Source organism: Lepidochelys olivacea (assembly GCF_965140295.1).
Source record: "Lepidochelys olivacea isolate rLepOli2 genome assembly, chromosome: 3".
NCBI lineage: Eukaryota > Metazoa > Chordata > Testudines > Cheloniidae > Lepidochelys > Lepidochelys olivacea.
Genome location: NC_140413.1, coordinates 207,248,130 through 207,264,979, shown reverse-complemented (window position 1 = coordinate 207,264,979; position 16,850 = coordinate 207,248,130). Strand labels below are relative to the sequence as shown.

The window sequence follows — 16,850 nt, the reverse complement described above, 5'->3', positions numbered from 1 at the left end:
AACAAACAAAAGGAAGTATTTCTTCACACAAGGCACAGTCAGCCTGCTCCCACGGGATGTTGTGATGGCTGAAAATATAACTAAGTTCAAAAAAGAATTAGATAAATTCATGGAGGATAGGTCCATCAATGGCTATTAGCCAAGATGATCAGGGATGCAACCCCATGTTCTGAGTGTCCCTAAACCTCTGACTGCCAGAAGCAGGGACTGGATGACCAGGGATGCATCACTCAATAAATTGCCCTATTCTGTTCATTCCCTTTGAAGCACCTGGCACTGGCCACTATCAGAAGACAGGACAAGCTAGACTGATCATTGGTCTGAGTCAGTATGGTCACTCTTATGTTCTTAAATATAGTTATAAGTATAGGGATTACTGGAATTGCCACAGTGAAGGTAAATACCATGTTGACGCAGAAAACAATTTCTAATTATATCCATTGTACAGACAAATAATTCTGACTTGTTTTGGAAACCTTCCTTATATCTCCCTAAAATAAACAGATCTTTTTTATGGCAACATTTAATTACAGATGCCAATCTTTAATAAATACAATAAAGACCTTTCACTCCCAGTGCCTGGATTTGTAGACATAGTGAGATGCCAAACGATGTGTTTCATAGCTGCAGACAGGCACAGGACAATATCACACCACTATTTACATACATTCTTCGTTACAGTTTTCTGCTGCCAACCCGGAAAGAAGAATATGGTATCATCACTTTTTACATTAATCCCAGCACTAATGGCCACTTCCAAGGGCTAGAGTAACCTTCTGAACATTTAGGCTGAGTAGAACCCTTATTTATTAAAATAATTTGGTGGGACGGGGTTCCTAATGTCATATTTTAGCTTTTTGCTGACAACAGAAGTGTGTTTTTTTGTTAACTACTGTAGATGTCAGTTTGGAGGAGGTCTTTCCCTCTCTGCCCCTTTTCACCAACAGAATGAAGACCACAGACCACCAGCTTATATCTCAAAGGTCACTGAACAGCTGCCAGAGGTAACAACTTCCAGTCACCAGAGCCAAATTCAAAGCTAGTAGCCAACAAACAATTTAAAGCAAAATTTTATTTATAGATGTTACAGCTAGGGACACTAAAGCAAAAGGCCAATATAAATGGGATAGGACTGGGGAATAGGAAATACGTTTCTAATGTCTACTTTTTAATTTAGAGTTCTGTTGATGTAGATCAAATGAAATTTGCATCAACCTTATTAACTTCTTCATTTTTGCCAGACTTATGGTTCCACTTTGGTATAAAGTTAGGCACTCAGGTGCTGCTTTCGCCACCAAATCTTCTATGAACTGGAGTAAATGGGAGAATCCTTCAAATGACAGACAATCCCTGAAGACAGATAACAAACAATGTTTTAAAGCTTTTAAAACTGCATTCTACTGAGCACAAGTCAAACAATATGTATACATTTAGATAGACTTTGCCTCTGAGCAAATTCTAAAATATTTTGATTTATATCCTTATTTTAATCTTTCACTCACACTAAGAGGTTTACAAAAAGGTTAAAAGTCTTGACAAAAAGGACAGAACTCAGGCAGACTCCCAAAATAAGGTAAATGAACACCATAAGAGGAAAAACAGATATGAAACAGAAAACTATATAAACCGCTTTTTAGAAAAGTGCTAAATCTACATTTATATTGCTAGTGAAACTGAGAATTACCTTTCAGAAAAACAATATTGCTGTAGCTCTGCAGAAAAAGAAAAAAAAAAATCTTGAACTCCTACAATTCTTTTACATTTCTGCCAGTGGTCTTTGGAGGCCATGTTTCAATAGCACCAAAGTGTGCTTTATTTTTAATAAGGGTGAACACGTGTCCCTGTTTTCAGGGGCTGTCTTTGGGTTCCTGCCAGCTTCACAGAAATCAGCACTTTGCTCTAGTTTTTGGAAACCTCTGTAGACTTGGCCACATAAGGAATAAGAAGCCATAATTATAATCCAGAATCATAATCTATAATCCATAATCCTTTAATACCTAGATAGCACTTCTCATCCACAGATGACAGAGAGCTTCACAAGGACTTCAATGGCTACCAGGGTCAGTGAAATCGGCAACGAGATGGCTGGGCAAATTTGCGCTTCCTGATACATGTTGTCATCCTGCCCTCCCCTCTATCCACAAGAAACCTCAGGCCAACAATCCTCCACATGTAAAGGCAGATCAATAAGCAGAGAAACAAAAAGGAAAATACAAAAATATAAGAACAAACTCTGCATGTATGAGCAGGAAAAATATAAAACGAGGGTTTATGGGTGAGGGAAAATGTAGAAAGGGGTAGGAGAGGGTTAAATACTGTTTTCTCCCATTAACTATAAAATGTCCTAGCCCTTTGAGAAAGAGTGGCAGAGATGGAGGAAGAGTTGGTATCTCTTTCAAAACACACACTACTGGGATGTTTGGAAAAATAAAGTATCAGAAAAGGAGTTTTACAGCGATGGGATGTGATTTTCAATTTACCACTAACTTCAGTGGGATCAGAGCTAGGCCATCGCCAAGTGCTTTGGGAAATCCTACTCGCAGGGTTTAAAAAAATATTCACCTCTTACTGACTTTTGGGAAGTTTTCTTAACTTGTTTCAGCTCACATCTCCAAAATGGCTTGTCCTACAGACTCCAAATTTGTTTTATTGCCCTTGATGTGGAGAGATACCTTTTGGCGTTTGTTTATTTCAAATGGGGGAGTAGATGAACGTGGGTCAGAACTAGCAAAGATACATAGTATAAAGTGCTTGTGAGGGCGGATAATATATCCCACTCACCAACACAATAACTTTGATAAATTAATCCTTCCTTTCCCCCAAACCAAAACCACATGCTAATCCTTAACCAGGGACTTTTTCCATGTCAAATTTCACCCTTCACAACTTTCTTGAATCATGATCAAAAACACACCAGAATTTTTTTATAGGGCTGAAGTGTTTTTTTTCCACACCCTTTTACTCAAAAATGGCTGAAAGGAATGGATTCAGCTTATCCTTTTACATACATACATACACACACACACACACACACACACACACACCCTCTTTGAAAAGTGAAGCAGCATAAAAAATTTCAGCCCCAAAAGTGAATATTTCAGAAAGTTATGAGTGCCTCTGCAAAGGGGTTAAAATAGAAAATGCACTGCAACTTTAAAAAAGGCCTGCTAAGTTTTTTTTAAAGAATGCGTTTGTGCCCTCCTTTGCTTCTTTACAATGTTTAAGAAAAGGCCAGAAAGGCTGAGATTAAAGAGATATTTTCTCTTCTTGTGTGTGTTTTTGGTTGGTTGTTTTTTACTCTAGGAATATCAGGAATGTAAACTCTGGTCTTCCCTGATTTAACTGGAGGAACCCATAGATCACGATCCATAACTGAGTCGCCAAAATGCGTCAAAGGGTCACGTGGGAGGCCTCACGCTCACCCTGCAGTGGTGACTCACCGGTCCAAAGGGCTGGCTGAGCTCGGCTCTCCACTCCAGATGTTGCGACATGGTGCACGGGGTTGTAGACCACTCAGGTTTGGTTCAACTGCATTGCTGTCATGATGATGGGAGTCCAGCCGGGCCAAATTTGAGTGAATGCTGCTGTGACCTCATGCACCAGGTCGCAATGCCCGGAGCAGAGCGCCAAGCTCAAACAGCCCCGCAGCACAGGACTCATTGCTCTGGTACGCACAGTGTACTTATTAGGTTAACGTGTATATTATAGATCATGGTAAAAAATATTTAGTGAGCCAGGTGTTTTTTGCACTAAAGCTATTCACTGGGTTGCAGCAGGCCACCAACATCTATCAATGGGTCCTGAGTCCAAAAAGGTTGAGAGCCACTGCGCCAGAAGGCTCAGAACATGTATTTTGTGACCTCTTGTCCTTGATCTGAAGATGTGAGCGTGCTGAATGTAAAGGCTTCTCTTCTCCCAAACGTTATTTTGATGTTGAAGTTACATAGGTGTTCACAAAGTATTTAACTCTCTTTCACTCTTTGCTCATCTTTCACTCTCTTGACTTGTGGTGTAAATACTTCACTTGTTATTCAACCAGTGTGCCAGTTAGACAGAACCTGAACCTCTAACAATAGAAAAAATACATACATTACATATACATATACGATCATCTGATCATTTTTATATACAGAAATACACACACACAAGTTCTTTTTAAAATCCTTCATAAAGAAAAAAAGAGCACAAGCCCTCTATTTCCCTTGCAGGTTGCCTTTAGCTGTAGTGGGTTCTACTGGCATCTGCTATAACGAAACTGCCTGTGAAGTTGAGACCCAGACACCAAAAAATTTCTTGGCTTTCTTTAAACTCTGCTCATCTTACCTGGTTGCCAAATGAACTTTATACGTATGAGTCTATAGTATCTCTGTGTTAATTTTTTTTAAAGGTTTCAAAAATTAATCTGTTTTTCATAAAAGTGGTTACAAAAGTGTTATTTGTACTTTCTACTAGATCAGAGGTTCTCAATCATCTTTTTCTTTCTGAGGCTCCCCCAACATGCTATAAAAACTCCATGGCCCACCTGTGCCATAACTACTGGCTTTTTTTGTGTATAAAAGCCCAAGCTGGCATTAGGGGTAGCAAGTGGGGCAATTGCATGGTGACCCTGCAAACCTCTATTGCTCACGCTTCGGCTTCAACCCCATGTGGCGGGGCTCAGGGCCCCAGGCTTCAGCCCCATGTGTGTGTGTGGGGGTGTCATCTTTCTGCCCTGGGCTCCAGCAACTAACGCTGACCCTGCTTGGCAGACCCCCTGAAACCTGATCGCGGCCCTCCAGGGGGCCCTGGACCCCTGGTTGAGAACCACTGTACTAGACTATTTTCTCCCAAAAGAAAGTAATACAACAGTTTCAGTTTTTAAACATCCCTTGCATAGACCATATGATACTCATATATATTAAAACCAGAGACAGGCCTGAACTGAAACTTCAGATCTGAGTGCTGCTGGAACAATGGGACAGAGGGTTTTTAAAATCCAGATCTCAACTTTGCAGCTTGGGCCAATCTATAGTGAAAACATGTTCCTGTAAATCCTAATGGAAATTCTTTAAGTGATATATATTCAAACTCCATAGCAATATACATACATTCCCTTCCTATGTATGAGACACATCTTGCAACTATATGCAACAAACATGTAGTAATAATCTACAATAGCATTTAAACTATCCAAAATCAATTAGATCCTGAGATAATTTCTTAAAATTACTGACATATTAAACAATTTAATTCCTTTAACTCCACTAACAGAATAAATTTAGTGACCACCTACAGGTCCAAAAACATAACTGGGACCTACCAGGGATTTGATGAAGCTACACCTCTATAATGATGCAAATTAAGATTTAAACATTGTAACAATGGAGCATTGCTAATCCTTTTACAGAGGTGTAAATAGCCATTCAGATTTTGATTTCAGATGGCCTGCTTTGTTAAGGAGTTTCAACAGAAGAACTCCACGAAGCAACAACACAGCTGGGCTACAAACTCTAAGAAATCTGGTTGCCAAATCAAGATTTTTATAAAATATAACAGTTTATTACAGCTTGTTCATTTTGCAATGATGGTTATACTCCCTCATATATAAAGCAGCAATATGTTCTCACTAAACTTTGCTAAGCTTTGCTTCAGTTCTGAAAAATACTAAAGCCCTGTCTTCCACTACAAAGAAATTAAATTTAAACAGCTGTGCATGCAGTTTTTAGACTTGTAATACATACAACAATACTAGAGATCACATATGTAGTTAAACAGTACTTTTTCTTTTACTAAAATCTTACAAAACCTATATGTTAGTGGCTAGCTCATTTCTTACTGTTTTACTCCCTCTGGGTGGTCTTTCCAGGGTGCCACTTGAAGGGAATACAATAACAAAAAGAAGGGGAAGGAAGGGACACCAACATAAAGAGAAACAAAATGTATGACAATCTGCAGCAGGCTATGGATCAGAGGTCAGCAAACAAGGGGTCCTTCTCTTTTACAGGTTGCTTCCTGGAAACAGTCTGATTAAGCTGACAGCTTGAATTATGTGTTACATTTTGTAATGCACAATCCATCTGTGCTAAGTCCTCTTCAATGCAGCTGAAGCAGCACTGGCAAAAGCTGTCTCTCCTCCCACCCCCAACACAGGCCTTAAAATAGTCATCATCTTTCTATGCATTAATTCTCTGGGGTTTTGGTTTTTTAGCCTTTTAAATAGAGGACTGGATAGCTCTGAGGAATGAACAAAAAAAAAAGATATGGAGCTTTTCACTTCTAGTTCACTGGTTCAAATCTGTAACAAATCAGTAGAGAACAGCAGTTGTTATAGGATAGCTGTTCAGTACTTTATGTGAAATGAATTACAGGTCTAGTACCACTCACAGTAAACAAGGTGACATCACAAAAACTATAACCAAAATTAGCAAAATCTAGAACACTTGTTGGCAGGCTCAGCAGAGAGGCCAAGAAATGAACAGGTGCAAAGAACAAACTACTCATCTCTCCTATTTGGTTCCCACAATATAGGTTGAATTTAGAGTGGAATATTTTAAACACACGTGTACTGTCACTCTCTGGCAGATAAAAAGAGAAACTCATTTGCCAATCCATCACTGCTCACATGAATGAAGCTCACTTTCTATATTTTATTAATTTTAATAACTTGAACATCAAAATTGTCGCATTCAGCTGTTTAAGAAAGTACTGAATAGAAGTCTGCTTCCTTAAACTACATTACAAGCTTTTAAAAAAAACCTGTTATCATAGCAACATCACTCATGTATTTTCACAGGTAACAGCTTGTCAGTATATCCAAGATAAAAATCGTACTTTAAGCAGTTTGTAACTGCGCTTTAATAACTCACTGTAAGGTAAAATGTGACATTAAAAAGGCTTTTTTGGGGGGGAAAAAAAGGCTTTTTACAAAATATATTTGCAAAACAAACAAAAATTAAAAACTTAACTGAAGAGGCTCCACTGTTCTCCACTAAGTTGGATGCAGATAATGTCACCTGAAAACCAGTCACTTGCTGATGTGCACTAAAGATTTTTGTTTTGTTTTTAATTCAGCGAAATAGTGACCTCAGAATAGTTTGTCTCTGTAATTTCCTTTCCACACACCCCTTACTACTTTTAACCAATAAACCTAAAATAGACTCGTGAACCCAGAGGAAAGGTGATAAATGGTAGAAGTGGCACGGAGGTCACAATAACATGCTTAAGAATTAACGAAGATACCAAGAGGCTGAGGGCCCAAACTATAACCATTTCAGTTTGATACCCAACCATTAAAATTTTGCTTAATTACAACATAATTTCTTCAAATATAACCTGTGCACTAGTTTTTTGGGTATTTTTAATAACTATATGGGTAGTCTGACTAGTTTACAACAAAATATTTGGGGGCGGGGGGTAGAAGAATAGTAATAAATGTCACACCTTCAGACCACATTTCAAAAAGGGGTTATATTTTTACCAAGGTTATTTGTATCACAAACTCATTTATTAATCACTTTAAAACTTTGTGAAAAATCTCTTTGCATTTGAGAGTTACTATGCAAAATATCAAAACATTCAAGTCTGAATTTGAGTGACTAATAGGAGCAGTAGGATCTAAATGCTTCCTGTTTGCAAAATTAACTATGAAGAAACTACTTGTCTCTCCATAGGATCTTTCCCAGATACAAATATTTTGCATTCTATTTGTATTTTAACTTTTCAAAAACAAAAGCAAAATAAAATCTATATAATTCCTGGAGAAATGGATCAACTGTGATCACATTTTTATGACCTTGAAAAACTAAGACTTGACAGTTTTAGAGGCCATTACCCACTTTCAGCTTTGAGTCAAATTCCAGAGATAACGAGAACAAAGAACAAATGCTATCCAGGCTTAAGAAGAACACACAATATTTTCCATCTGTTTATATCAGCAGCTGGAAGTCACTAAAATCTATAGGGACAGGACAAAAGGTTACATTCCCACTGCTCAGCTATGACTTTTCTGGCACAATCAACCACTCTATACAACTTTCTTATGAAGTGCTATGATTAACAGGTGTTAAACAAAAGGAAAACTCTATAAAAGCTATTTAGATGTAAATTAGATGTTTCTGTAGTAAGCAATAGTCTAACACATGGTTTGAAAAACTGAAATGATAATGTTGCAGAAATGTATTTTAATGGATATCTGTGTTTTTCTGCTTAACTGTCATCTAGTAAAATATGAACCATTCCTGAAATCATTCTCTAATAAGACTATATGTGCATGTGCATATATTAAAAAAAGCAGAGATATGTTAAACATGTTAAAAAGACAAATGAACAAACAGATAAATAACCACCGGTGAGATTGGTTTAAAAGCCTCATTCATTCTTGCTGGATAACAAATGCTATTTTTCTTGGCTACATAGTTTTTATTTTTGTACTAACTCACATGCCTCGAATCACCACCTAAATATGTTTAACCACATCAGTCCTAAACATTTTGCATGGGAACTGTTCAAGGATGAAGGAGGGGAAAAAAAGCAGACAGGTAGCATCACCTGGAAGACAAGTGAAGACAATGTCAGTTTGGCAATAGAAACTGAAAGGAATACATGTATTTAGGAGGGTGGCTTTTCCTGATAATGGCCACTGGGAGGCTGTTGGGATCCAGAACAGTAAAGAGGCTAGGCAGTAAGGGAAGCAGCACTGAGTAAGAGGAGGAAGAGTATTGGGAAGCTGGCAAGGCAGGTAAATGGCAGGCAGCCATTGGAGAAGAGTGGGTACAATCAAGCAGGCAACAGGGAGAACGTTTGCAGCTAGGAACTAGGAGGAGCAAAAAGAAGGAAAGTCAGCAAGTGGAAAAGCAAGGAAAAGAAGAGAATATGTGGGCAGGAAACCTTGCAACAAGCGGGAGCAAGGGAGACTAGCAGCAGTGAAAGGCACAGATGAAGTAGGAGGTGGGGAAGAGCTGGGAGGAGAGTGCTGAAGAGCTTTGCCTACAGGAATGCAGCTGAAGAGACAAGCAGAATTGAAGAGCTGCACAACAAACTGGTGAGGCGCTCACAAACACAAAACTTTGTGAGATCAAAGGTTCACAGTGCAAAAGGAGTGATATTCTTATTGCTTTACACCAAAGTGCTCCATCAGGTTGAAATGAGTCAACCATAAGATATGATACAACAGACAACAGATTCAGGAGACCTGGATTCACCTCCTGGCTCTGGCACAGGTTTCCTGTCTGACCTTGGGCAAGTCCCTTAATATACCTTGTGCCCCAGTTCCCACCTCTGTAGAATGGTGATCATGTTTCCCTACGTCACATGGGTGAGTTGTGAGGATAAAAGCCATTAATGATTGAAAGACACTCGGATACTGCAATGATAGGGGCCATAAAAAACATCTAAATAGACTTACACAGAGACAAAACAATGCATTTCTAAGATGCAGTTGCACACCTCGCAGGTGTTGCTTTAAGTTGTTAAGTTGAATGCCCAGGGAGTTTAACCACCTGAAAAATTCAAATTACCATGAAATGTACTGTTTAGTGAGTTATTTCCATTATCAAACTGAACTGATATACTAAAATAAGGAAAACAGTGAGACATCTGCATTTAATTGAAATCATAGAAACAGGCATCTCAAATTGTGTGATGAGTTCCAAAGTCAATTCATCACAAAAAAGAGACCCTCATTAAAATGTCTGCTTGTAGCAGCTAAGAAAGTTGCATATTCATATACATATTTTACAGTAATACAGATTGTCAACAGGACAATCTCCAGAAAAAAATCCTAACTAAATAATCACAGTGAGAAAATATTTAATGGCTTACTGTCTTGTTGCTGAATTCGCCGAAGAGTCTTCATCTGTCGTAGAGCGGCTTACTGTTTGCAAAGAAAAATGTTCTTTGGTGGATCCGGTTTCTTTTCCTTGTTCCAAGTTCATGGATTTTAAGGCTGTCTTGCAATCCACATCTCCTAGGCTCTGCTGTAGTTCAACTGTGTTTATTATCTGATCCTCTTCACTCACAGAAACTGTAAGGTCACTGCTGCTGTCTAAACTTTCATCTTCTAGCTCCAGTGTGTTTGCAGAGGGCCACAGAGTATCTGTGTGTTGGGCTCGACCTGCAATAAAAATATGACAAATATTGCCAACATAGTAACAGGAGCATGACAAAAAATATACATTGCACTGCGTTGCAATGAGACCCAGCCAAGTACATTTAATATATGTATTAATTCATACAGTCTAAAACCTCTGCTCCTTCTGCACATTTTTCCAGGGTTCTCCAGATATCCCAGATTTCCATTCCTTTATTCATTTCATTGACATTCTTGCCTAATGGGGATGGATGCAGCTTTCTCTGGAATCCATCAATGTGGCATTGGAGTCATTCTCAGAGTTTTTGACGATCACCACAAACCTCTCTCTCAACAGATGCAGCGCTTATTCTACAATGCTCAAAGCTCCTCCTGACTTGGAAATGAGGAACTAAGTTTGAGTCTTGTACTTGGATTCCTCCCCCTTAAGTAAAAAGAACAGGAGGACTTGTGGCACCTTAGAGACGAACAAATTTATCTGCGCATAAGCTTTCGTGAGCTACAGCTCACTTCATCGGATGCATTCAGCTCACGAAAGCTTATGCTCAGATAAATTTGTTCGTCTCTAAGGTGCCACAAGTCCTCCTTTTCTTTTTGCAAATACAGACTAACACGGCTGCTACTCTGAAACCTCCCCTTAAGTAATATGTCAAACTATTATTATAAGAGGGACTCACATGCCACGTTACAGCACCCAGAAATTTCGCCATGACATACTCCTAACCCTGCAGGTACTCTCCCTACATGCTGACCCTGCTGTCCTTTTTGGAGAAACTCCCTTGTGATCTGTGTTCAACCTACAGAGACACACTCTGAAGCTGCTATGCTTTTTTTTCTTTAGGGACTGCCCCAATAGGAATACTCCTAATAGGCTGGCCCCGCTTCTTAACCAACCAGAGGAATACTCCACGGCCTGCCGGGCAGAAAAGATTTCCCAAAGTCCTTGGACTGTTTCCTTCTGCTCAGTCTCATGTGTAACGAGTTCATGCAATTGCATGAGTGGCCACATATTTCAACATTTTGCCAAGAAGCTGTCAGTCAGTTAGTGCTGCATAAATCCATAAAAACGGTTATTTCCTTAGTATCTTTCAACTCTCTAACTTGTCCACCTATTACCTAACCTCCTTCTTCATATTTGTGTATTAGTCTATGCTTTCCTCACAAGGGGTGTTCAGTGGATCCCCTATGCCTCCTCTGGGCTGCAAGTGAAGGGGATCCTCCACAATTTAAAACAGCAACAAGGATTAAGACAGCCTCCTCCAGCAAATCTCTTCCGACATAATGGGGAAGAATGGCCTGAAAAACGGTCTTGGGAAGGCAGAAGTGTGTTTGAAGAGGAGGCAGCTGTTGTCTGGAGCTTCTAATCTGTGCAGGAGCAGAGCTATATGCCTGTTGGCTTGGAAGTTGTGCATGGCAGCTGATTCCCCTTGCTGCTCAGCAGAAGGAGGTTGCACTAATCTTCTACGATACAAATAAAAATAAGCACTACTAACATTTTCATTTTCTGGTGCATTTTTAGAATGTCATGAAAATGTATCAAACAATTCGGTAATCAAGTAACATTGCCATGAAACTCCCAAGTTCCCACAAGATTCACTGCAGTATCAGTTATTTCTAAAATTAACCCAAGAGTGTTCACAGGGTCTTGCTTGTGCTGCAAAACAGAACATTTCCTCCCTTCCCTACACTGAGCTTCATTTTTATTTGAAATTATGGCAGATTTCAGAAAAATAGTTTTTGATACAAATAACGACAAGATCTTATATTCTATTTTCTGTTTCCAGCATTCAGGATATGAATAAATGTAAGAGATAAGCTATTACTTTTATTTATTTTATGTTGCTTTTATACATATTATGCTGCCATTTCTGAACAACAGAAAAGTACTCAAAGGAAAAACAGCTTCAAGTCACAATGTACTGCATAAACCCCTGAAGCTTAAAGCATAGCTTGTGTCCAGTTGTGGTACACACAGCAGAGCCAAACTTCCCTGTAATTTGCAGCATGAAAGATCAAACTTTTATGAGAACTAGAACAAAAAATTCAGACCTGGATTACTTTAACCTTAGAACTCTATAATGTAGGTTTGACATCATAAAGACATAGAAGCTCTCCCCCTACCCTCATGGGAAATTTGAGGTGGTCACCGATCGTTCTGATTTTGAATCAAACTTATGGTTTCCCTTAAGATAGAAGTATTACATTCCGAAACTAAAAGTATTTTTCCAAACGTGACACTGACCACCTTAACATTTCTTTGGGGAGCAAAAGGGGAGAGAACAGACATTCTGCCAAATCTGCTTTGCAGAGCCTTAAGACTAATATAAGCCAGGTTGGTGTTGTCTTGTTCCACCTCAAATAATGACAGTCTTTCATTAACTGGAGAAGTGGCAAATATGTCAAAGTGACAGTAGAGACAATGAAAAGCAAACAGAGTCCTGAAAGCAAGAGAAATGGAAAAACCACAAAAAAGGCAACAATAGGATGCCAAAGAAGAGAACAAGAAGTATACAGGGTAATATGAGGAGACTGCCAGCTTTTGTCCAAAAAAATTGTGATCATTACATTGAGAGGCAGTAGCCCCCGCCCCCATTAAAGTTGCCAGTAATTTTCATTATAAAGTTCCATTTTAGCAATCCTTATATGACTTAGAAAATTGGGTTAACCTGAAAATTGACATATTTACTGGAAAGGCAAAGGAGAATATTTCTGCAAGCTGTTAAGAGCAGTTTGATCAATTTTCTTGAGTTTCTCATCTCTACCACTTGAGCTAAAAATAATAACTCCATTAGCAGATAATGGTGGGTTGTTATCATTTGTGCACCAAGCCATTAGAGGGGGCTAAGACACAGTTTCCCAGTAGGTAGTTTGCCAGATTGTAGCACAAAACTGGGAATCATGGTTCCTGGGTTCTGTTCTTGGCTTTGGGAGCAGGGGGAAGTATGGTTCTTCCACTAGGCCAAAGGATATTTGATTGTGGGAAACAGTGTTTGTGAATCATATGCCTATGAAACATGGTTCTCAGCAGGGCATGGGACATTCAGAGAATAATGAGTAAGCATGTAATGAATTCATCTAATAGTACAAATAGTCATTCCCAAATCTTATACAAAATCTTGTCTACACGCAAAAGCTGTACTGCTTTAATTATACCGATACAGTTAAAGTGGACCAATCCCCCTAGTGTGGATGTAGTTATATGGTATAAAGGTGTTGTATAGCAGTACATCTTATGCCCCTTCCAGGATGGTAGAACTATATTGGTATGCAGGGTTTGTGCCAGTATAACTACATTAGTAAAAAAAGAAAATCACATGTATAACTGCCATATTGGTGTGCAGACCAAGCCTTGGTCAAATCTGGATGGATTTTCACAGTGATAGCAAATAGCACCTCTCTTCCCTCAGGACAATTCCCTGGCAAATTTCAAGTTTCTCCTCTAAAGACCTAAGGCACTAGATATATATTTTTTAATCATCTGAAAATATTGTATCATTGGCAAACCTACCTATTTTTCAGTAGCTTTATTCTCAGAAATAGATTAACTATTCTGCACAAACTTTCTGAACAAAATCAACCTGAGGCAGAGACCAAGCATGTTTCCTAAGTAAGTAAAACAAACAACATTAGAGTGGTTAATAGAAAGATCTGATACTACAGTACCTTAGTAAAAATTCTGGATATGGCAATAAAAACACCTTGCTGCCCTGGTGAAAGGCAGTAAAAGAAGGATTATCAATGAGGTCTTGGATCTCAAAGACTTTCCTTGTCCTACTAGCTAAAGTTATGATCAGTAGAAAGACCACCTTCAAAGGAAGATATGGGAGAGAAAAATCACTTGGTGGTTCAACGAAAGCACCCAAAGGCCAAGTGAGACCCAAATTCCATAGTCACGTCCCTGGTTAGTCTGTGGGTACCAGTATATCAATAGGCCTGACCTCCAACATCTGCCCCTGCACCAAAAAAAGAGAGAGAGCTGGGATTGGAAAAAATAAAAATATCAGTTCTTTGGAGAGACCTAGCAGACCTGGATATTCCAGATGATGTGCCCATGCCAGGGCTGTCAGGTTAAACTGTGATTTGTCCTACCAAATCTTTTACAGGACCTTGGACATATCCACCAATGCAAAAGAAAGGCATGTGTCAGCAAACTGGATCCCCATCTATTCTAAAGCAAAACCTTACTTGTTTGGTATTGAGGCTGGTCACAGAGAAATGCCTATTTGAATTACCTAATTTGGCCAGGATCAAGTTCCTCACAGAGTTCTTAATGGTCCTGTGTGTGGTTCGTACTACTGTGAATCACGTCTTTGGTCATAACAATCAGATGCACCACTAATGGGGACACTGTTTCAAATGCACCATTCTCAGAGACAAACCACTCTAACAGGGGAAACAGAGATCCCTTGCTACCCCAAAACCAAGACAAAGTCCAAGGAAACACGCTTCTGTGCTGGGATTCAAAGAAAGGGTACAAAGAAGGAGTCCTCTTAACTCCTCCACAGCTAAGCAGCTTGGCGTGAAACAGCTGCAGAACTGTTCTGTTGCCAGGGCCAGTAGTAGCAGTTGGGACCTCTGCGTGCTACCTGTGTGGAAAGTTTAGGCCTTTGGAGCTGCAAAGTGGCAGATTCATTGGCTGAGCTTCAGCATTTCCCCAGCACTGTAGCTCACAGACACACAGCAGAGGAAGACTCCACAGTAGCATCTAGCAGTGCCAACCAAAATCAGGGCCCCACTGTAGTAAGCAGTAAGAGTCAGAGACAGTCCCTGCACCAAACAAACAGACAAGACACAAAGGGAGGAAAGGAAAACCGAGGGGAAGTGACTAGCCGAAGTCACACAGCCAGTCAGTGGTACAGCCAGGAACAGAATCCATGCCTCTTGACAACCAGGGGAGTGCCCTGTTCACTAGGCCATGCTGCCTGCTCTACAGCACACAACAGCTGCAGACTCCTCTTGCACTGCCCTCCACAGCCTGTTAAACCGAGCCTTAGCCGTTCCTTTCCATTTGTGGAGGCACTCAGACCCTGTGGTGATGAGTGTATTCTGAAAACCTGGATCAATGGGGGAAGACAGCACTTTGCCCACAGCAAGGCCATCACACAAATACCATCATCATACCTGGGAAATGGTCTCCTGGCTGCTCATTTCCAGAAACAAGTTGTTCAGGAGCAGACACCAATGGGATTGGCTGTTGAGATCTTTCTTCATTTGCTACAAAATGCTCCTCTGTCACTATTGCTTCTACTGAGCTGCTATAACTGTCACTCTTTAAATCAGTGATTCTGTTCTCTGGACTTAATCTTTCACATAACAGGGAGTTGAGTTGAGCAGATTTTTTGCTTTCTACTAAATTACTATTGCCATCATATGTATTGCTTTCTATTTCTAAGCAATGAGTTTGTCCATTCTCAGATGATACACTGGATATGACTGGCATTTTCTCACCCATCTGGAGATATGTCTTCCCATCTATTTTGTCAGACTTATTTAAGCACCGTATATCACAATTAGTTTGTACTACATAGCTGTCTGTCATATTACTGCTCTGTGCTGCCTGTCTGCATGAATGTGGGTCAGAAACTGAAAAGCTCTTTGTGGGCTGGGAAGATTTCTGCTGTGTACTGAAATCTTCAATGCTTGAGATGGCTGACATTTGGCGGCCCATAAAGATTGTTGCTGGATGATACAATCCTCTTGACGCGGCTGTCCTGGAGTTAATTCCTGCCTGTCTTGCAACCGGCAGCATCTGAAAAACAGAGGTTGAGATGGCTTAAGAATGAATTTCATGTAGTAAATGGAGTTTCTTAAAGGTTTTGTGTTGGTCTTTGAAGAGCAAATGTTCTATACAATTTAAATATTTTTCTAGCATATTATGCTAGTCCACAAATGAAACATTTTCTTTGTCCATTTATTTTATAAAACTAAAATAAGACTGAATGGCCCAATTCCTGCAAGATATTGAGTGCCCTTGTCCCAGGTACTAAGCACCCTCCACTTCCAGGGAAGCCAAAAGGAGATTAAGTCTGTCAGCACTTCACAGGAGGCAACCACCACCTTGCAGGATCCAGACCAAAGGTAGCTGCACCAAGAGAGAAACATTGGAAAACAAATATAAAGCCCGTATTTAGAAAAAATGGACGATGCTAATGTTGCCATTAGGTTTGTTAACTGCTGAACTACAAGAACAAGAAAACAGCTTTAACTGCTATTAAGAGTCTTCACAGCATTTCACTTAATGTACAGTATTTTGCATGGAATGGCAATAACATTCTGTCAAATGGCATATTAAACAAAGCTTATGTCAATTATAGCAGTTTAACATTCTGGGCAATCATTTATTCTCTATAGTTTTACACACAGAAAGCCCATAAATTGGAAGCCCAGCTGCCCAATTTCACTTTTTGTAAAAGAGTGTTTATGAAAGGTTCTGGAGCGATAGCCTAGAAACTGAAGTCTGCTATCCAGAAAGCAAGTACTCCATATACAGCTGTGATAAAAAATTCTCCATATTCTCTTTCCAACTCGCTTGAATCTTCATCTGGAGGATCTACCTTCAGTTTGGTGGTTGCAGGAGACAAGTTAGTCATATACTCTCCATAACAGCAAAATCACAGCAATGAAAGGTAGAGTGCAAACTATTTTTTGAAGTGGCAAAGAGTCCTGTGGCACCTTATAGACTAACAGACATATTGGAGCATAAGCTTTCCTGGGTGAATACCCACTTCGTCGGATGCATCAGTGATCTACAACCCATCCTGGACAATGATCCCTCACATTCACA

General features: G+C 39.6%; 1 protein-coding gene across 3 annotated transcripts in view; it reads right to left on the bottom strand.

The window, feature by feature from the left end:
* Positions 1-16,850, bottom strand: part of KIZ (kizuna centrosomal protein) — a 99,764-nt gene that overhangs the window by 42,743 nt on the left and 40,171 nt on the right. For 2 of the 3 annotated variants that reach the window (XM_084623835.1, XM_084623836.1), the window contains 3 exons: positions 15,188-15,815; positions 9,799-10,090; positions 1,216-1,350 (listed from right to left, as the gene is read on the bottom strand). In XM_084623835.1, coding sequence (XP_084479961.1) covers positions 1,216-1,350; positions 9,799-10,090; positions 15,188-15,815 — 1,055 coding nt within the window. The remainder of the gene's footprint in view (positions 1-1,215; positions 1,351-9,798; positions 10,091-15,187; positions 15,816-16,850) is intronic. The other variant, XM_084623837.1, reaches the window with a different exon arrangement.